The 22471-nt window shown below is 48.8% G+C and overlaps 1 protein-coding gene across 1 annotated transcript in view; it reads right to left on the bottom strand.

The window, feature by feature from the left end:
- PLEKHO2 (pleckstrin homology domain containing, family O member 2) overlaps positions 1-17824 on the bottom strand; it is a gene marked incomplete at its 5' end in the record, with an annotated part of 20446 nt that extends 2622 nt beyond the window's left edge. Inside the window, 4 exons of the mRNA XM_009703434.1 lie at positions 1106-1204; positions 3736-3840; positions 10929-11045; positions 17672-17824. Of these exons, the coding sequence (XP_009701736.1) occupies positions 1106-1204; positions 3736-3840; positions 10929-11045; positions 17672-17824 (474 nt within the window). The remainder of the gene's footprint in view (positions 1-1105; positions 1205-3735; positions 3841-10928; positions 11046-17671) is intronic.
- Positions 17825-22471: the final 4647 nt, after the last annotated feature.

Here is a 22471-nt window from a genome sequence, read left to right as displayed (position 1 = left end):
CTGCTTCTGAATTTCTAAACCAGTTTCCCTTGAATTTGGCTGAAAGTGAGACACCTTACAGGTATTACCCTCGGAGGTATCTTGTGAAAACTGTGAGCTGAGCAAGGGAGAGAGATCTTTTTAGTGCCTAGGGAAGGGCTTCCTACCTTACCGAACCCATATTAGGCAACAGAGAATCCACACTTCATTGCTGCTGTGACTTTTGTCATGTTTTCTTCTGCAGTTTTTTGGAGGAGTGGATAGGAATCTATGAATCATTCTCATGCATTTCTCTGGAAGAGACACTCTCCCTCCATTTCTATGCAAAGTAAAAAGTGTCGGGGCATCTCATTTTCTGCACGAGGGTCATCTGAGTGCTGTGCAGGCACATAAGTCAGAGTCTTGGAAGTCTGAAGAAAGAAGGTTTGATTTAAAAACCTTCCTTGGTTGAGATTAATGCTCTGCTAAAATATCAATCTGTCTGTGGAAACTTTTTCATAAATCACAGGAATCAAATGTTAGTAAGAACCTCTCCCATGGAAATGAACTGCAGGTTTATTTTGTGGTGTTTTTTCTTTTTTTTTTTTTCTCAAGTGACAGGTCCAGAAAATCAGTTAAGAGTAGACAGGTTAGTCCATAAAACTGCCTGGGAGAATAATGTATTCTGTTTCAGACCTAAGGAGGGGCTTGTAAGCTTGAACTCTTGTCTGCTTTTTCCAGTTAGCTTAATAAAAAATACAGCTTCTCCCCACAGACCATGCAATTCTTCTACCTTTAGACCAATGTGGCTACAAAATCGTCACTTCTTAGAAAATAAATATAGCAGCTTCAGTCTCTTCTGATTAAAGTGAAACTATAACGGCTTTCACCAGACGGTGAAGCAGCTCGTGAGTTATGGAAGGCTAAATACATCGTAACGTGTTGCAGCAGCTACAGATCTATGGGAACCTGGAGCTTCATTAGAGAGGTGCTGGCGCAGTCTTTCCCGGAGGAAGCTGTTTCCCTTCGCAGCTTTCTCTGGGCTGTCTGTACCTGGGGTTTTCCCTGGGTTTTTGTACCTAAGTGGAAGGAGCAGCTCTTGGTGATCCCAGCTGGGGAGATGGCTCACCCCAAGGGGAGCACTTACCTCCTTTAGGTGACTTCTCGTGGGTGGCCTGCGCCCATGGGTCATTTTCACTCTGTCCCGAGTTACGTGGTCCAAGGAAAGGCTCTCGTCTACTTTCACCTTTAATTTTTTTTAAAAGGAAGAGAGTCATTAATTTCTCAAGATATGTCTATAAAGTTCTCACTGTCACACATGAAGGGATGCAGCATTTGGATGAATATTTCACCACTACAGTCTTTGCCTCAGACCTTAGTTACAACCTGCCTGCAAAGCCCTGCATGTACGTGATGGATATTTAAGGCATCTGTCCTATATAGAGCCGTGTTTATCTAACAGACACTCCAAAGCAAAACATCCAACCTTCAGAGATTTGCGATGGCTAACCTCCCCTCTACCTAAGGGGCAGGGAAGGAAGGACACAAGGCAGCGTTGTTGTCCTCGCTGCAGCCTGGCCTTGGACCGGCTCCTGCATGTGGCAGAGCACAGCGCTGATATTGCTGTTGCCGTCTTAGAGGTGAAAGCTCATTAATAACCGTGACCTGACTGTGAACTGTATCAGCAGCGCTTCGTCATAGACCTTCCCTTCCACAGCTCTAATGACTGCAGGATGCTGAAGAGAAGGTGTGAGCAGTGACCTGGATTAATTGCAACTCTAGCTGAATTAACAAGTTTATTTCCTGGACTCAGATGAGAAATCCACTGCCTCCCACGCGTGGGGAAGGAGGTTCCAGCACCCCGGCAGGTATTTCTCTGTGCTGGCTCTGTGACCGCCCACCCATCCATGCTGTGATGGCTGAGGGCTGGAGCCCGCTCCATGCAGAGGGGCAGCACCTGTGAGTGGGGATGGTGAACCATCAGCGTGTCCTTGGTTTGCTAGCCTTCGTACCACAAGTTTGTACAATAGGAAAGCTGGTGAGGGTAAAATGGGGATTTAAAGGGAAAACTGGTTCCCAATCCCTGGCTGATATGGCAGAGTGGTTCTACAGCTTTTTCAGCAGAGAACAGCTAATCCAAGCCAGCTGAGGGCTTGACGCAGTAGCTTGTGCCTGGCCTGTGCAGAAACGCTTTAAATCTGAGCTTTGATCCTTACTGGAATGAATGAGAATTAGAAGCTGGCTTCTTCTGAGAACCCAGGTCCTCATAAGGAGGATAACCTGAGGCCACAGGGCAGGGAGGTGACCTGGGATCCCACCTTGCCGTGCTGCCGAAAGGATGTGCAGAGTTCAGTGCCCACCAGAGAGCCACGTGCCATGCCCCTCCAGGCAGCTCCGACCCTGAGGGGGGTCACTCCAGCAAGGGCTGAGCAGCATTGCATTACAGGACATCACATCTCCCACCCGGTGAAACGTGAGAGCAGACCTGGCTGCTGAGCTCTCTGCTGCTGGGTTTTATCTTCTCAGGCTGCTGCTGGTCCCAGATGGTCCCTTTAATTCCATGTGCTGCTTCCCACTTGGGCCTGAGGAACCACTATATCCCACTGAGTGCCATTTGCCTAGGCAAAAAAGGAGCATGTTCCAGCCTCTCCTCCCGCTTTTGCCCTCTGCTGAATAAAAGCAAAGCCTGAGCTCTCAGAGTTTGCATCTCTAGCACTGTGTCTGCAGTGCTTAGCCCTTTTCTCAAAACTTTTACTCATTGCTTTGGTTTCCTTTGCTAAACAGATCTTGCTGATTGCTTCATCCCCTCGTTGCCCTGCCCGTTCCTTCTTGTGACATTCCCATGATAGTGGTTTTGTGCGCTTCCTTTCAGTTACTGAAGCAACGGCAGAACAGAGGTTGCTCCTTTGTTTTACTTCAGGACTGATTTACAAGTTAACAGGGAACAGGGCAAGGTTAGTCAGGCTCTAGGATGTGCAATTTTCATCATTCCCTCCGTGTAGCAGGATGGGAGGAGAATTTGGGAGTGCAGGTGTGCTGGGGCCAGCTGAGAGGCAGGCAGGTTTGGCCAGGGTCATGGAGTAACTTTCCACCAGTCTTCTCTCCAAGGAATAGCGGAATAGCTGGTGGACTGAGTCACTTCAGATTTTTTCAGTCTTGAAGACTGGGCTGTGTCCTAACCAAATTCCTCCATTCCCAGGCTGCTTGGTGCTGAGGATCATGGCAGCACGGCGAAGACGAGTCTTTCCAGGCTGCAGCCCCAGCTTTACACGACTCAGCGCTGCAGCTGCTTCTCTGCCCCAGCCACTTCCATCGGCAGCAGGGAAGTCCCATGCATTCGCTGATCCCAAGCCCACTGAAGCCACCAGACCATCTCCCACTGACTTTGGTGAGTTCTTTTGTCCTGTGGGCCTCTTGATGAGATGTTAACTCTGAGTAGCACAGACCATCCCGCCGGCACACCATCTACTCAACCAGCTGCCCCTGCCTCCCTGAATCTAACCCCAGCCAGGAGAGAGGGAAAGTCAGGAAGATGTAGGAGAGTGCAAAGGGCTCTCTATGTGTTCTACCTTCCTGAGCTGGGAACTGAAGCTTCCCCAGCCTGCGGGGAAGCAACCTGGACTGCCTTGGATACCGTCTTTCTCTTTCTTTTGACCATGGCTGGCACACAGGAAGGACAGGGACCACAGGGGCTCAGGCAAGTTCTGCTTTTAGCTAAAAAAAGCAATGGATGAGAACTGAGGCAAAATACAGGAGTCTGAAAACTGTTTCTCTTACCTCATCAAATACTTTGTTTTTACCTCTATTGATCCCTTCATTAAGAGCTTTTATCCACGATTCCTTTTCTTCCAAAGTTGGAGCTTGAAACTTGATATCATGAACCTGAAAGAGCAGAGAGACAATTTTTGCCTAGGCATTCCTTGTCAGGACCAGAGGGGTAGCTCCCTGCTCTCTGTGTATCACTTCAGTTTCTATATAACATCCAGCTCCAGCCTGTGTTTAAACTACAGATTCCTTTGTGCTTTGGCAAGTACTTCACTTCATAGCTCCCATGAACAGGATTTTGTTATGCTGAACAGCTTGTTGCTGTAGTTTTATTTTTGCAACTAGTAACTGAAGTAGTAAGAAAGTAAGAGTTGCTTGCTTCTGTCAAACACTTGGAATAGCTCTTAGAGCGGCAGTGAGTTGTACAGCGAATGGTCACACTGTGTATAGTCAAACTGAAAGTCCAAGTCATTTTGGGCTGGTTTGGATGCAGTAAGGTACTTTATCTCCAACTTCCCCCAGGCTGCAAGCAATGGGAAGGCTGGGTGCAGTGGGCTCTGCCTGCTTCCCCGTTCCTGCGGCTCCGCAGAACAGAACTGATACGGGAATCTGGGGCTCTGACCTTAGCTGCACTAACCTCGATTCAGCTGAGCATGGACCTGATGAGGCATAAGGGCAATGTAAGTGAAAAAAATTAACCATCTCTTTTTCTGTTTGCAAATGAAGAAATACAGCAGTGAACGCTACAGACAGACACTCTCTGGGGTTTGAACAGCTGTCCCAAGAAGAAGGGAAGAGTCGGCCGTACAAGAGGGAGCTGGCAAGAAGCATGGGACACAAATGAGGAGGGAGTGATGGGTGATTGTATGGCCTGTCCTCCAGCCAGCCAGCCCTCCCCTTCCTCCAGGGCACTCCCATGGCTTTGCTTGGTGTTTTGAATCTCTTCTTGACCGCAGCACAAAAAATAGGTAGGGTGTTATTTATTTCACTGCTGTGTTCTCTGAGCGCCTCACCAGTATTATGTAGCTTTACTCCGACGTAAGCTTCAGGGCAGAGAAATATCATCTTTACTTTACAGGTGGCTCTATGACAGACCGGTTTGGATCCAAATAGCTCCATGCGGTGCCCTAATCCGCACTGCACAGGCACACAGAAATACTCTTGTGCTAAAGAACCATCATCAAAGTTGCAAAATCAAGCACCTAAAAATTAGACAATCCCAATGTTGCTGGGGTAGTCGTAACTAAGCGTGCTGTGCGTGTTCCTCCTAGCACCGTCCCTAATGACAGGGGTGGCACTTCTTACTGAGCTATTCCATCATGTGTTTTATCGTTGTGGGTCAATATGTCTTATTGATTGTACTCTGCTCAAGCCCTGCCCTGAAAACAGAATTACTGATTCTCCCAAGAATCTTTTCTTTGCTGCTTATCACTACAATATCTGGGGTCTTCACAGATTACTTTTCAGAGCAACTGAAATTATCCACCTCTTACAGGTGGGGAAGCGAGCTATAGAGAGGCTCATTCAAAACATATACTAGTGGGATCTTGTTTGGAATAGTTTTTTCGGGTATTTAACATCCTATAGGTATTCCGCAACTTCCCATCGCCTTTAAGAGCAGTTGTAGTCCCAACCTTTTTGTAAATGAGGCCCCACATTCGGAAATCACAGCAGTGTCTATATAAAACAGGGACTGTATAAAATGAGGGTGACAAAACTAATGGTGACAGACAGTCGAATGCTCTTAGCAGCTCCCTGTTTTGTTTATGGCACAACAAAGCAGCAACTGTTTTGGGTCTCAGCAACTTCTGAAGGTACCATCAGAAACTCTGCAGAACTAAAGCCTGATCTCCTTACACCCACTCCTGCTGTTTAGCTAGAAACCAACTGCCCTTCCCTTCTGCATTTATTCCTCATTTCAATGCCATGGTTTTACATCTGCACATCACAGCGACAACATGCCAGACCCTCACAATCAGCATGGCAAGCAAGGAGTTAAGAAGCAATTTGGGGAAAGATTATTTATTCGATTAGTTTGCACATAAGGTGACGGGACCACATGTCTTCCTGAGAGTTCAGAGGAGAGGTTAGGGCCTGAACCGCAGCCCTCTGCAAAAAGAGCCCTTTGTCTGGGGCACAGAAGGGCCACGCTAACCAGGGAACCTAATGGAAGGCAAGGCTCCAAAACAGAGCGACAGCCAGATTTTGTTTTAGTCCAAGCAGGCCTGTTTTGGAGAGTGCTTAAAAACTTTTTTTGTTTGGAAACGATTTTGCCCCAAAGCTTTGTGATTATAAAAGCTTATGAGAAAGCTCTACTTGTGAGCAGCTGAGCTGCTGCACTGCCTGGCAAAGACCTGGCAGCCTGCACCAGGGTTTAGAAATCTCCGTACATGCTGTTCAAGGGAAGGATTCCTGCTTCACTTCAAGCTTCCTCTTCCAATGCCACTTTCTGTGCCTCATTTTCAGCCTCCAAATAAAGCCTCCAAGACTGTGACTAAGTGCTGGTGTCAGCAACGCTGCGGCAGGGCAGAGCAAAGCCTTGGGGGGATGGTTCGTCATTAATGAGAAGCTGAGATGTCCCTTTGGCATGCAACACTGACCTACCGCTGCGGCCACCGAACACAGACCCAATGGATGGTGAGGGAAAGGGACTCGTGGAAAGATGCTCCCAAGGAGGCAGCAGGAAGAGCCCTCCAGTTTCCCGCAGGGCTGGGCAAGGGAGAACAAGCATCGCTCTGCAAGGGACCCTGCTCCCTGCGATGGGGCAGTGCCACACTCATGCCGCTGCAGCCCTGCTCCCTGCTTGCACAAGTCCCTTGGGCTGTGACAGAGGGGCAGCTTCACGGCTCGCAGCAGGTTCCTCCCAGTATGCCCAGTTATCTTTGCTTGAAAATTTTTTTCTCCTTTTTAGAACAATACCCACAGATACCAAGGAAGAGTCAGGCTTCTGGGGCTTGGAGGCTGGTGCTCGGGATGCTGCCAGCCAGAGGCTCTTTGTTGCCTTGCAGCCCCTTGTCTGTCTGCATTCATCTGTGGCTTGTGTCCTCGGCCACGGCACTGGGGAGAGGAGGCTAACCCAAAGAAGCGGGGTGGAAGCTCTCTCTAAAGCAGACGGCTGCAGAGGAGAGGCAGGAAGGAGCTGGAGGAGTTGGTCTCAGTCCTGCCTGCCACTGGGACTCTGTACGCTACTCTGAGACCCTCAGGTCCTCTACAAACAAGGAACAAATGAATTTATCCTGTCTGTATTTTTAGTCATTTGAGTATTCACAGACATCAGAGGATGCACCTGAAGGTGGATACTCCCCACAAAACGTTAAGCAGCGTCTGTTCTCCAGCAGCAATTTTAGGTAGGGAGTCAGTGACACCAATATAAGAGGGCAGCAGGCAGGGTAACACATTTGCTCTCCTTCTCGCTAAGCCAGCTGAGACTGAGTCATGCCATAAACAACAGGCTGGTGTGCCAGGAAAAGCTGTCATGGCTAAACCTAATGTGATAGGGACCATTGTAAGCCATGAATACAGACTACGCAATTTACTGTCAGTTCACTCGGAGCACAGCACGGCCAGTCACCTCCTGCTAAATCGCCGGCGAGATGTCATGTAACAAGAGGCTGACACACGGGTCACTGTCCGTGATGGCAGCGAGCACAGTCTCCCCAGTTGCTCCATGTCTTGTTGGAGACATCAGTCTCTTCAAGCAGTGACAGTCTTATGGCTATGCTGACCCTGCTTTCCAGGAAAGAGAAGTGTTCCTGGGGTCAGTCTCCTGTACCTGCACTAAATGATTTAACAGACAAGGTCTGGAGGACTCTACAGCTGCAGTTTAAGACCTTTACCAACACGCTGAGCAATTCTGCTAGATGCTGCTGATCTGCAGCAGAGGTGGGTGACAGAAACCTCTGCTTGCTCCTCAGCTGTTTCAGTGCAAAGCCTGGTGTTGGCATCAGTTTGGTGGGGCTGGGTTAAACTGGACTGCGAACCGCTTGCAAACCGCTAGTTTAGGTGTGAGAATGTGTTCCCTTCTGCTGACCTTTGGTACAGGGTGGTCACCTCCAGCAGAAGCCAGAGCAGAGCTGGGTGAGTAACATCTTAAGCTACCAAGAGTGCACTGGAATCTATCTGCCAGATGTGATGTCATCTCCTGCCACCTTCTACATGACTTCGTCAGGTTAGATCATGGAGGCAAGAGTGGAAGCCAAGGGACTGTCAGTTAGGGGATCCTTGTGGTTTTCTGCAGCTGAACCAAGAGCCACCTCATCGTTGGGAGTAACACAGCATCTCTGCCAGACTGGCAGACCCCAGGAGCAGACTCCTCCATGCACGGGGCAAATGTGCCTCACCACGATCTACTGCAGCTTCCAGGCTGGGTCCCTGGTGAAGGCAGCTGCAGGTACCTCCAAAGTCGACTAGGGGAAAAATAAGCAATGGAAGTTTCCACTGCTGACTGCAGGTGTGGAGTTTGTTCCTGGCCATGCTAGGAAAGGACACGTGGGATGCTGCAGTGCTTGCTCGTGGACTATTTCCCTTACTACCACCTTCTTTCTTCTCGTTCTTAAGACTTCGCTGCAGCTGAAGGCTTTCAGACCTGCTGAATACCAGACTTGTGCCAATCTCTGTAGTCTCTAGGCAGTTTACACCAAGCATCACTTACACTGCTTTTTCCATCATGAGTACGTTTTAAAGTCTCCAGGCCAAGTCTGCTGCCCTTTCTTACAAGCTCAGCTCTCTGCACCCAACAGTTTTCATTTAAGTGTTGCGGGTGGAACGCAGCATTTGAGATTTCTAAGCAGAAGGGGTCCTTTGCACACTTCCAGCAGCACTTTGTTTCAGCTCCACACCAGTGCAGGTGTGTGACATGCTCGTATTGTCACAGCTTAACAAAAATGTCATCCTTTTGAACAGGGCAAGCAGAATCTGGCGTACTCCATCAAAGACCAGTGTTTAGCAAGGCAACGTATTTATTCAGCTGCAACTCTAGCTGCAGAGTAGTTTTAACTGGCTGATTCATGTCCTCTGCTCTTCAAGAATATCCCGTCCACGATTTAAACTGGGATTCCTCTACAGGTAAACTGGGCTCCCTGTTTTCAACTGAAAACTGTTTGTGCACTGAAACAGAAATTGTCCCTAAGTCCCACAAACTCACTGGCTTTCTGCATTCCTCAGCATTATGCTCAGGAGAGGGGGCAAAAAAACCCTAGCAAGATCTGGCAAGCCCACTCACAGGGCGATTTTAAACTGGATGGCAGCAAGCCTCCCAAATGGAAAATGTTTAGCTGATATACATCGCCACAGCTGCGATTTCAAAACAGGAGAAGGACAGTTGTGTACATTGGCCTCCTAATTGAAGCCTGTTCTAACATCTGCCAAAGTATGTTGTGTGTCAACACCCTCACCAGATTCCCAGCCAAAAGGAGGGTGGGAGGGGAGCTACAAACAGGGAACTTTTCATTTATAAAAGCCCTTCCTTTCACCAAAAGAGCCTTATAAAAAGTAGCCTCTATCTAGGTCTCCATTTAATCAGTGGCATGAAAAACAGAGGAGCTGTAAACTTGCCAGCATGCCAAAAGCATGAAGTTACCCTTTCGGGGCACAGTTTGGGCATATCTTTCTCCTCGGCAGAAATGAAAGGTTTAGGAACAGGTCTCACACCCTGTTGATTCATGCAGCAGTGCAGAGACACATGCAGCTATTACACACTTCCCTCTAAGTAACAGACCTGCAGATAATAATAATTCTTACTGTGCCACCCATCTCCGAGCACACAGGTTTTTATTCGCCTCCCTGGGAATAGGTGTGCACTTGTAGCTATTGAGCCACCCTCTAGAAAACACACCAAACCTGCCAGAGTTAGCCGCTTTCGATCTAAAATTGACATTATTTCTGATTAATCAAGTTACAAAACAAAGCCTAAACCTCCACTCGAACGGGAGAGACTCAGTGCTCTGGGATCTGGTGCTGAGCAGGAGCTCACCAGCCCAGGCTGCAAATTTCCAGGCTACCATCGCTTTGGTGCATGGTGCTTAATATCGCTTTTCTCCCTGATACAGACTGCGCCTACTTGCAAAACGAACCTCATTCACCTTCTCTCTCCACCCCCAGCCTACTCCATGGGAGTGTTTTGGGGGCAGGACAGTCCTTCTTTTGTTGTTTTGAATGAAGTTTAGCACAATGATGCTCTGAACTCAGCTGGGGTCTTATTATACGAATAAACACTAAGTGACTGGAGTGAAAGAATAAGCAACAGTGACAACAAGGACTAAACAATCTCCATTTATTTAAACAAAATGGAGATGGGGGAAATGCAGGCAAGTTGGTATTTTTGCCTGTTCACATTCTTCTGGAAATGAGTATTTTTTTGTCCCTCACCACCTTTCAGATTTGCGTGGAGAGATATAGTAAGATCTCTTAGGCCAATAAAATCACATTGAAATTAGAAGTAAGTCAAAGCGTGATGCCTCAAAGCAACAACAGAAGCATCCTAGCCCATAAAGATGCTGAAATGGATAGCACATAAGTAGGAACTAAGGAGAATTTCCAAAGATGTGTAGTGTTGATGAACCTACATAGGAAGTAAGGCAAGCGTGTCCTTGCATAGAGTCAGTGCTCAGATGGATGTATAGCTTCTTTGCAACGCCAGCCTGGCTGTTAGGTTCTGGATCTAACCAGATGCTGTGCAAGAAGCTAAAGATGTAGCGTTTCACGAATTCTGCAAAATAAATCTTTTCTCCTAGGAACTGTTCGGCTGCAAGTAACTTTGCACTGGAGTTTCTCAGATCAACAGCTCCAACTCCAGGCACTGTCTCAGTACACGGATCGGGATCATTGATTTCACTGCAACTTGGGCAAAGCTGCGGCAGGTACAGCTGGGACAGGGATGCTTCCTCACCCAGAGCACATGGGGGAACCACAGGGAATGGTCATTCTCCACTGCTCAGGGAGTACTGGAAGAAAGAAAATGATGAGGCAGGAAAAATATCAAGAGGAAAAAGTTGAGTTGCAGGAAGACCCTTTCCCCATGACAAGATGAAAGTCTACAAGACAGTAGCGTTCCTCCTTACAGACTGTAGACCATTCACAGCCATAGGTCATTTCTCCCAGCTGTCAAAGAGCTAAATCTCAGAGCCTTTCATCTGCTCTGGGCGCAGATGCCTGGGAGCTCATTTTGGAGTTAGCAGACTGGAGGGTGATGAGAAAGGCAATCCTACCTTCTTACCCGGGGAGCGGATTAAAATGAAACGGTTTTTCTTTTTTAGTAGCGCACGCAGTTCCTGGCACTTGTCATAGCTCTCCAGTTCCACTGTTTCTATGCACTTCTGTTCATCCTGCAGAGAGGGAATGAAACATTATTATGAATAGGAGGCACTGAAATCAATCATATTCCGTAAAACTCTGCATGTCTTCCCTTTGCATCTGTCTAAAAGCTCTTCTGCCTTAAAAATAACCTGCATGCAGACAGCAAGCCCCCATAAATCAGGTTGGCATCTCACTAAGAAGACACCCTAGTCTTTAAGCTACAGGACGATTCACGGCTAGTGGTCCACAGTGGCTGAGCAAATAACACATTGTGGACAGTAACACCAGCTTCTGCCATCTCCGTTGGCCTCATCCAGGGATCTGCAGCCCGAAGCGACACTACCTCCTCCCAACAATGAACGCTGGAGACATTATTCTGCTTTTTCACAGGGAAGATGACAGGAGCATCACGATGGTCCAAGCAGCCCCCCAGGAAGCCCAAGGCAGAGTGGAGATAAGAAGGGAGCCCTGCTGCCGCGCTGAGCTGGGGCAGGCTGGTCCTCATGGCAAAAAAAGGTCAGCGGGAGCACATGCGGCTCCTCTTGCAGCCACGCTCTGAGCCGTCAAAACGCTTAGGATTGGAAATATCGTCCCATACAGCCAGCAAAACTATCAGGGCCAGCGTCTCAGTGGGGAATATTTATCTCTGGTGTATCTCCACTGATGACTGCCGGCCACGATCTTGGCTCATTTCTCCCCGTAACATAACTAAAATTCCACACGTGGTGCGTGGCTCAGTTCAGCTGCGGAGCACCATCCCTAATAGGAATCACAGCGTAACGCTGGGCAGATAATATTCTTTGTGTCTCAGTAGCCCAGAAGAGACCAAAGCTCCTTTTTGCTAAGCATTACACAAACACGCAGTGAGAATCACAGGGCAGTGTTACGGTCAGCGTGCCTCATGAACCTCTCTATTAGCATCCTGAATCAAAACCGCTGGCCATGGCCAGCCCCAGCTCCTCGTACCCATATGAGCTTGTATTTAGTAATTCCTGTAGCAGAGAGGGGGTGTGGGATGAGGAAACGTGTCGTAGCCAGGAAGCTGCTGCGTGGCTGGAGGCAGGGAATGGAGAGTTCAGAGGGAAGTGGGCTGCGGGGAATTTCCTCCCTTTACCACTTGACATTTAAGTCGCTGTGCAGAGCTCAGGCTGCGTTTAGTTTTTTTTCACTCTCCTATCTGGGGATGGGGGCCCAGCAGAGCCAATGCCAGTAGGCAGAGCAAGTTCTGAGCCACTGAGGGATGTCTGGATCTAATTTAGGTTTATTATTTTAATGACATTACTGTTTAATTCATTTAACACTGAGTAGGTGAACATGACCAGAGAACTGGGAAAATGTTTACTAGGAGGCGGAGATTAATCCTGCCCAAACTTAAAACCTAGCAGATAAAATCCTGCTGACAGCCCTATGAAGGCACAAGGCTCCTGCTGCAATCCTGGTATCGCAATGTCACTGCAAAAAGGACAGGGATGGAAATAATAACCCCTCCGCGGCCAGCAAATGACAGAGAAGGGTGAGGTCAGGAATACATGCCTCGGGGATGAGTGATCTCATCCTGGCCTTTGGTGGACGACCGCCCACATTACAGCACTGCCGCACGGCCGCCGGTGCGGTTACCAGCTCCGACATGAAAGTTTGCTGGGCTCAGGACGTAGGTGGCTTGGCAGCACTATGACCAGAGACCAGCACAAAGACTCCTGCCCAGCTCCCCATTTTCCAGAGCAGCTCCGTCCCTAGCAGAGCCCAGTGGCTCTGTGTCACCCTCCTTGTCCACGCCATCCTTTCTGCCTTTTGGAGGGGAACCTTCCCTCTGTGCCCGTGCAAGCCATCCTCTGCTTCCTAAGAACGGTGGAGTACCGAGGTGGGGAACAAGAAGGACGTAGCAGGGTGGAGAGCTGTGGGTTTGCCCTGACATCACCTCGTGCCTTCCAGCTGCCCCTCTCCTCCCTGGGAAAGCTCCGAGGACTACGGTCTGGCCAGGGAACAAGGGCAACGAGGACGGGGACATGCAGGACCCTGCCTCCCAGGGGCACTGGCTTGATTGTGCAAGCTATGGCTCCGTCATCTCAGAGACCCAAACTTCCCAATTAAGTTCTCCTCTTCAGGGAAGGCAGGGAAGAAAGCAGCCAGAGAAATTAGAAAACTCCACGTCTGAGGCAAAGGAAAAGCATCTGAGTTCAAGGAGCACCAGAATGGGGCTTTTGTCTCTGTTTTACCCTTGGCAAGCGGCCATCCCCTCTCCATGAGCCTACCTGGGTCACAAAGAGATCCTTTATGTTTGTTCTGCACCACTACGATAAAGACTGAAAGATTTGACCCTGCCACAGGTCTCCGGGTCCCTTCAACCTCCTGGGACCCGGAGGATTCTCAGCATCACACAAGAGACAAGGTCACTTCCAGAGTCCTGCCCCAACACCCAGGTGTCAGACACGCGTTCTGGACAAGGTCCCACTCCATTTGGTCTCTAGTGTCCCAAAGAAGTTAAAACAATCCTTTTAGATCATCTTGAGACACAGAGGTAGAGTCCTCAACTCGGTGGTCACACCTCCCTCGTGGGGTTGTCCCACAGGGCTGCACTTGATGAAGGCAGGGAATTCCCTTCTGGCCACCTTTCTCTTTTCTTCTACAGATTTTAGGGCTTGTTTTTTAAATTGCTTTTGTGCTTGCTGTAAGGGACACTCAGTAAGATGCTTAAAATCCTGGTACAGAAACCCCTACATTCATGATTTAATGCAGAAAACCAATTCCATTAGCTATTAATGGAGCAGATGCTGCGACTTAAACATGTATGTGTCTAAGCTTGGCCCTGAAGAAGAAAATTACTGAACACCTAAACATATTAATGCATGTGCTTAACCAAAGAATCACTCTTGGCAAACAATTTCCTTAATCAAAAGTTGATAAAAAGGGGAAAAAAGACTCACTGAAATTTTTATTTATATGAATTTCCAGCAAAGACCTCTTCACTGACACACATTCCTGGGCCGTGACCCTCCATTCACAGTGTACAAAGTCTAGACTGCCTGAAATAATAACTTACTTCTCTATCTGAGGATCTCAAACTGTTTTAATAAATCACTTTTGCGTACACATTGCTATCACTCTACCAGGGGCAACATAGCAGAGGTTAACCGCACGACTGTTAAATGCCGAGTGGATGCTCTGGTCTCAAGAAGATCCTTTGTCTAGTAGCTTTTCCCCTGTCAAATAATACACTGAAAAAATACCCCAAAACAATAAAAAAACAACCCAACTCTAACAACTAGCTGCACTGTTTAGGGTAAAAAAAACCCAAACCCAAGACTGATGCTCTCTAATCCATGGAGTGACGATAGTGATCTGTGTAGCCTCTCTGCATAGGACTGCCTGTTCTTCAGATGCTCTCTGTAGTTTTGCAAGGCGTAATTTTTATTCTGGCAAGACTATGCAGAGACAAGAAGACAAGAAAGTCCGTTAGAAAATAATCTGCTTGGTTCTGCACGGGCCTGCCCACAACCTGCCTTCCCTGAGATTCCCGAGTAGTTTCTCAGGATCTGAGCACCCCAGAGCTGTACGTATTTGCATCGGCGCCTCCTTTCCTGACCTTTGGATATGTAACATCATACAAACATCTTGCTTAACTGAGTCTTCATTTACGTGCGGGTGCAGATGTAGGGTGCTGTAGATGGAGGCAGAGCAGATAACAAGAAATCCATCTCCCTTCATTTCACATCCGTTGAAAGAAACCTGAAGCCCGGTGGGATGACTTTCACCCCCCCATCTGCTCCAGGTAATGCAATAGCCATTTGCAATTTGCCTTCGGGAGGTAGCTCTGCTTTAAACCAACCCCAAAGCCTGGCTAACAGATGCAATAGGGGAAACACACTCCCAGAGCAGGTCAGGAGCACATTCCAGGAGATTGCTTTTGATGACGATAAATACAGTATTTGTCTTCTGCTCAGACCGTACTTTCCGGTGGCACGGTACAACGTTACTGCCTGCATCTTGTGTTGGCCAGCCCGTCTGCTCTCATTTTGCACACACAAACCTCAGCTACAAGTGCAGCCAGCCTCATGCAACTGCAGAAACAAGCGTGCCTGCATATGAAACAACTGCTAAAGGCAATATTAGCACCTCTTCGTGAAGGGCTCCAACACATGAGGGAGTGATAAAAGCACAGCCAGTCCAAGTCACTTGCTCAGTTCCTGGAAATCTGATGGGCTCAGACCAGCTGAAACACTCAGCCTCTAAACCTGCCCTCCCACATGGAGGCTGACCTCCCTCCCATTTAACCCATTTAGGTCTAACTTAGGATACATATGGAAAAATGCTTGTATTTCTGATGCCTGAGCCTTTAGCTCCTTTCTTTTTCTAGGGCTCCAATTCAGCAAGCACTGAACGATCCCATTTTAAAATGTTTCAGCATAAGGATGGTCTGGGATGCCGTGCCTGTCTCCAGGGTCACACAAAGCAGGGATGTGGAGAAGGTCCGGTGGCGAAAATGGCAGCTTGAGCTCCAGAAATAAAAGCCACCGTAGCACGCTGCGCCACAGACTTTCCTTTGACGTTGGCCCTTCCCTTCTCAAAAACTTAGTTCCCCAATTGTAAGATGGAGACAGCAACACTGCCCTAACTCACGTTAAAGGAAGATAAATACAGTAATAAACACGAACTGCCTCAATTCTGTGGCAACAGGACCCCTCCTGAGTGCAGAAAATTGCCATTTCCTTTAGTTCCCCTGTAGTAAGTCTGCACAATCACATGCTATCCTATTGTGCTACCAGATAATTTTGTAGCAATTTCCTCTCCTAAGACATCTGACTTCACTGTAAGCCAGTTTAATAGCCTATAGATATTAACATGATCCCTTATTTACAATAATGGGACCTTGTAGCTACTGTAGCTTACAGATGCAATTTATTACAGGATGTTACCACAATCCGCAGGCTACCAGAAAACATTATGCCTGGTTGTTACAAATGCCATTTTCCTTGTTGAGATAATAAAATAACCCTTTAAATGATTGGGATTTTTCCTTCTTCTGAACGTCTGTGAAAATTAATCTTACTTTAAAAGCCTCCTTTTCCCTTGTGGTAATGAAGGCCCCCATATATCTTGTTTTTAAAGGCATGCCCTTTAAAAAAAGCCTACGTCATGTTTATAGATTTTGAATCTGCGAGTTCCTGAAGCTTCAGCTGGAGTCAACAAGTGGCCGAGGCACTGGGAAGCAATCCGCAGAGAGTCAACGGTTTGCAAGACCAGGCTGCATCTCTCCACGTAAGAGAAACCCCCACCACTTTGCCTGCCTTCCACACTGCCCATCACCTGACATTGACTTCTTATTTCATTATTCTTGCACTCTTGATGACATTTCAAAACTAAGAACAAACGCCCTCCGGAAAGCTTTGGGATTCGAGAAGAGCAGCAGGGTTCAGCGTATGGGAGGAGGTAATACCCTTTAACCCAAACTGTTTATAACAAATCTTCTTTATTAGGCAATAGTATGCTTTTAAAAAGAAGAGCTAAAACTAAGCTCACTGTCAGTCCTGTTGTTCCTGAAACCATCGCAGCAATGCAGCCGCTGAAACATTTCCCCATCCTTCTTCCCTTGACACGCTGCACATGAAGCTTTACATCATTTTGCTTTTATATCATCCTGATGCCCACGGATGACCCAGATCCCCTTGTGTCAGACACCGCACAGGCACGTGGTCCTTGTGCAGACCACGCGGTGAGAAATGCTCCTCCATCCTGATGCACACATGAACTTCTAGCTGCCATACACCAGCAGGGCTTAGACCTACCCACCCCTAATCTCAAACCTCTCTTGGTTGTAGCTTGTGCTCTGCACTGTAATTTCGAACTTTTGGGGCAAACTCTGCTCTTGCAGAAGCCCCTTCCAGCCCAGGTACCGAGGGCCTGACTCAGGAAAGAGCCACTTTTGCAGCCCGGCAGGACCAGCCCTGCACTCTCCATTCTTCTTGCATGAAGATGCGGGACAGATTTGGCTTGGCTCTTATTTCTCATTTGACTGGAAACAGCTCTAAACGAGGCCATGAACTTAAGGCATGCAATTTATCTAGGGAAGTCCAGGAGAAGGCTCCCAGGGGTCCTTCGCTCAGTACTGGCTCAAGTAAAGGGAAAAGATGAGCCAAATCCAGATTGTGTCCCTGCTTAAGGAGGACAGCAAGCACACACAATCCCACCCTGTGTCCATCAGTGGCTAAACGAAACCCTGAAGAGTCTGGCTAGCAACAATTTGAGCTGCTTGAGGGGTGCCAAACAGCTGCAGGGTTGCCTGCCGTTCCCTCAACCGGCAGGTGGGAAGTCAGTCTGCTACAATCCACTTTTATCCTTTAAACGCCAAAACCGCATAGCACGTATCCTGCTTCCGCCCAAAGCTTTACTCGGTTCGCCTTCTCAGAGGATGTCCTGCCCTCATTTTTTTTCTTTGGCAATGGCAGTGTCAAAATATTTACTGGCTAAAATATTTATTATATATAATATACTCTAAAATGCAGCTGCTGTCTTTTCTTTACAGCATTTACCCTTCCTGGAGATAACCGGAGAAGCCCTTTTGAAAGGAGTGGGCTGGTTTTTTTTGAAAACCACTGGAACGTCTGTTGCCAAGGGTCTCATCCTGTCCCTCATTCAAGACCGTTAGCTGTGACCATACCTCATCCTCATAGACCACGAGCTGTGTTTTCTGTAGCTGGATGTAACGATCCTTCCACAATCCCAGGAGCCCTCCACTGCTTTTCTTAATCCAGCCATATTTCTCTGCGGTTGGAGCAGGCTTTGGTTTCTCTGAGGCCTCCTCCTTTGTATCCTGCAAGGACAGAAGGGAGAAGGAATTACATCAAAAGCACTTTCCATCCCTTTAATGAAGGTCATCAGAAAGCCTGCCCAGAGAAGACCTCAGCACCCACCAAACGTGGTCCCTCCCCACCACGTCACAAGGGAAAAGACTGGCATCTTCCAGAGGAAAACTCAAACGGCTCCCACAGGACCGAGGAGGGGGCATGGACCCTGGCCACCCCTGGGGACACTGTTGGGATGGCAGCAAGTCCACCTTGCTCCTCTGCTTCCCCAGTGGCTCTGCTCCCCTCTCTGTGGAGGTACTCCCTGCTCACTTGTGTACCAAGTGCACCTTGAAAATGAGCACCCTCCTCTCCACTTTGCTCCTCCAGCTCTCTGATGAATCCCAGGAGGACAGATCCTACTGGCATCACTAGCAACGCCCATATTTTAGCCCACGGCCACTTCTGCAAGCTTCTCCTCTAGGTCTCTACATTTGGCCATTGCCCACAAACCTGTTCCCGTGGGCAAATCCACGGCACGAGGGCCAGGCCTTGATCACATCTGCACTAAAATGTTCCTAGCAGGTTCCTGTGTGGTTCATAGGCAGAGGGAAGGAACGGCAGAGAAGGCAGCACCAAGAGTGGTTTTTTGGGTTTTCTGTCCTGCCTTTAGCTCCTTGCTGTTCGTCACAGCCTGCTCTCGCCTGCCGGCAGCAGCACGGGGAGCCCCAGCATCCTGCACTGGGAGGCTGCTGACTTTCCAGGTCTGCTAAAAGCCAGATGCATAACTTCCCTGCTTTGAAAAAACCATCAGAAATATCCAGTATCAATATTCTCATCAAACAGAGACAGGAAACCTAAGACGGGGAGCGGGGGCTGTCAGGCTTATTAGCTGACTGCCTTCACCAGCAGACTCGGTTAAAGATGAGAGTTTTCCTCCTCTCCAGTGCCTTGGAAGAGCCTTTGCAAAGGCAGGATCCCCCTTTCCCCTCCCTTGGAACACCCTGCTGCTCTCAACACCCCACAGACCCCTCAACAAGCCTCTTTGCCCAGAGCAAGGCGAGGGGAATCCCTCGCTGAGCCAAATCCCCTTACACAAACACCTCGCCGACCCCGTGACTTGTAAAGAGAGGCCAACCCCAAACCCTCCAGCCTCCTCCCAGGAACCCCGCTGTCCCCCGAGATTCGGTTTCCTCCACATCCCAGCCTGCAGCAATCCTGCTGCAGAAAGCCAGCACATTTGCACAAAAAGAGGATGCTGACAAAGGCAGAGCCCCAACCATCCCCAAATGGCCCTCCTTAGCTGCTGAATGAAACCTTTTCTATAGGAGGAAAAAAAAAAAACCAAACCAGAGTGGCTGGAGCTCAGACATCATGTTTCAAAACACGAGGAAATCCCACGTGCATGGAAAGGAGTCGGAGCTGGACACTCCCGTGGCCAGGACAGAGCGAGTGCATACGGACAAGCTCCAAAAATTTGGAGAAAAGCCTCATTACAAATCTGTTTTCATGCCCCAGACTCCCAGCAAACACGCCCTTGGACAGCGGCTGCTGCCGGGGTGAGCTGTTACTCTGAAGAGGGAACTCACAGCCATAAAAAAGAGGAAAAACAGATTAAATATCCCATGCACCCACATTTATTTTGATCCCCGCTAAGGTCGGGAAGAGGCTTGGCTTTGCAGGTAGGCTCAGGTGCAGACTGGGAACAAGAAACTCAAATAAACCGTGTATCACCTAAAAGAAAATCAAGTGGAAACCTGTAACATCCTTGGTGCCCTTTGTAGAAGTTATTTCAATTGTACCGAGCTGCGCTTGAAACGGCCACAATACAGGATGACAGAGCATGAAAAAGTTTTCCGGGAAATGAGGCGGGACCGTGTGGGTTTTTTTAAACTTGACTTTTTAGGTTGCCAGGAAGTTGTATTCAGTTGTGATCTGCGAGTTCAGCAAATATCAATTGCTGCACAAATATAGACCTGCTGGTTTCCTGATCAAGCACCCTTTTGATGTCATTTTTAGATAAAGGCACAGACTTTAACCTCCCTCGTAGCGGTTTTGCGTGGACGTAGCTGTACGAAGAGTTCGTTCGAGTGACTCCCGACCAACAGCTACCAAAATATTTTTACTCCTGAAGCTTTTTTTTTTTTTGCTTTGCAGATGAATTTTTGCCATGGTTTTTTTCCCTACCTGGCAGAAAGGCTATCTGAGATCACAGGGCAAATATGTCTATCCGTGGCCTCTCCCGGTACTCTGCAGAGTGATAACTACCCCGTCTCCCCTGGTTTTAAAATAAAAGTACTCTCTGTGAAGATGCAGCACTTAACATCCACCTCTGAAAAAATCACCTGCCCCAGTAACCGTTTTCGTTGGAGTCGGGGCTCATGCCCGCACTTCTGCGACGGCAGAGCTGCAAAGCTGGGCAGAGCTCGTCTGGCAGCCGGCGCTGCCTGCTCCCCAGCTCTCGACCCTTCGGGGACAGTAATCTCCCCTCCATGGCATTGCAGGGTGGTCTTGCAGCTCACCCTCTCCCCAGGAGCCCTGGTTGGAGCCATCCGCCTGAAAGGAGCCGTGCACGGGGGTTCCCTCTACACCAGGCAGGACTTTCCCAGCTGTGCCGGCACTCGGGAGCATCCGCAGAGAGGATTCGTGACCCCGAGCCCTCGCCTGCCCCAGCTGAGCGACCCAGGAGAGGGAAGGTGAGATGAGATGGAGAGTGCTGGTCTCAGCAGGTGACAGCAGCCACCAGCAAAGGGCTCTGTCCCCGGCACCTGAGCCTGAACTGCCTGGTCCCTGCTACGAGATAAATGTGACGGGTGCAATCCTGCACTCTGCAGGTGCTGGGGCTTGCTGAGTTGCCCGGGCTCTGGGTGAGCAGCTTCCTCCTCACACACACAGAGCACATCGCAAGATGGGGGTGCAGTTCCTGTAATCCCGCACCTGAAGGGCATAAAACCCCAGATGATGAAACTTGACCGTTTGTTCCTGTGAAAGCAAGAAGAGTCTCGGAGACGGTGCCTGACGTTTTTGCGGATTATTTTTACGCTACCCCTGCCCCAAATCGGTGAGGGGAGGTTGGCCAGGGAAGGGCATCGAGAGCAGGGCTTTGTGTCCATCCTGCGCTCTCTGCCTGCGATTCCATGACTAAAACCAGAGCACGGGACAAAGAGATGAGTTGCTGTTGTTAACTCAGCTGTACGTGGGTATTCCTTCTGCCAGAAATACTAAGATATCCTTCCCGGGATGTTCTTGGGCTGGATTAATTCCTGATGCTGGTGTAAATCCATGAGAAGAAATCCCTGACATCAGCCAAGCGAGCCAGCGTAAATGAAGGAAAAACTGAGTTATCCTGATGCTGGCTCATGCCAAAGGCATCGCTCCCCAAACCAATCCAAACGAGCTACTTTCTGCAATTTATATCACGGTGGCATTAGAAGCGAAACCTGAGTTTCACTCTTCCAGCCTGGTTTAGACTCAAGTTTCGCAGCTCAGCAGAGATGCCAAATCAGGGGGCCGGGATGGCTTTCTATTTAACAATTAGGCAGTTATTTCTCCCTTACCCTGCTCCTGTATTTTAAGGGCCCACAAACCCACATACTTTTCACGTCTTCCAACAAAAAATACCCCAGCAGTTGAATCGCGGTGGTGCTTTTACAAGTTACATATAGTGCACAGAAGCATCTTACCCAGTCGCAGCAGCTTCATTTAAAGCCAACGACTCATTTATCGCACGCTCCTCTCTAGCAAGGCACTGATGAATACCTCCCAGGAGACAACCTGCATCTCCAGACCTCTGCTCTTTTTCTCCCTTTCCACGTCATCTTCCAAACCCGGCTGTTAACACTTCCACTTCTCCCTGACCCGCAGGAGTAAAATCATCTTACTGGAAATAAACTGCTCAGATCCACGTGAAACTTGGGGAACTGCGTCTGATACCCCCCTCCCACGAGCAATCACTGGAGGATTCATTTATTGTTAACGAAGAGCAGCCGGTGAGCCGGTCGGTCGATGCTGGGGTGGGGGCGAAGCCCCTTCGGCCGGCAGCCGCCAGCTGGAAGCAGTTTCTCTGCTGTGGATTAATTTCATGGATGCTGGCGGATAATAACAACTCTCAGTCGCTACCAACTTGGGCCGCTTTGCCTTCTCCCCGCTGTTTTAAAAAAAGCTCTCATTCTTGCCACAAAATGTTGGGAGCTGAAATAAAGGGGTGTGGAGGGGGGAAGAGACAAACCACAGCTACCGGCATCACATGTACTAGAGCCTGAAGTCCTTCGGCAGTCCGCCCTGCCGGGAGCTCTCTTTGTGCAGGAGCAGCAAAACCTCATTTAAGGAAAGGAAGCAGGAATAATTGCGCGGGCAGAGGAAGGGAGAAAACAACCTGTTTAACTCGCTAACAAATTTGTGGCATCTTAATCAATCCGCACGGGGATGGATTATTGGGCTGTGATCCCATGGATGTGAAAACGCACGCACGCAGGAGAAGCACCGCTGCTTTTCTCCGAGTTAAACCCATCCCAGGCAGAGACGGAGGAGGAGGAGGACAGACTTGGGGAAGGCTGCTAGGTATGTGGACACGGCCAAGCTTGCGGTCTGACCGAGGCCCAGCTCCAGTACGGAAGTACAACACCCCAGCAAGAGTCAGCACAAGGTGGCCTGAGCAAGCGTGGCATTTCAACAAG

This window comes from Cariama cristata, unplaced genomic scaffold (genome assembly GCF_000690535.1).
Source record: "Cariama cristata isolate BGI_N322 unplaced genomic scaffold, ASM69053v1 scaffold13437, whole genome shotgun sequence".
Classification (NCBI taxonomy): domain Eukaryota; kingdom Metazoa; phylum Chordata; class Aves; order Cariamiformes; family Cariamidae; genus Cariama; species Cariama cristata.
This window is presented reverse-complemented; position numbering and strand designations above follow the sequence as displayed.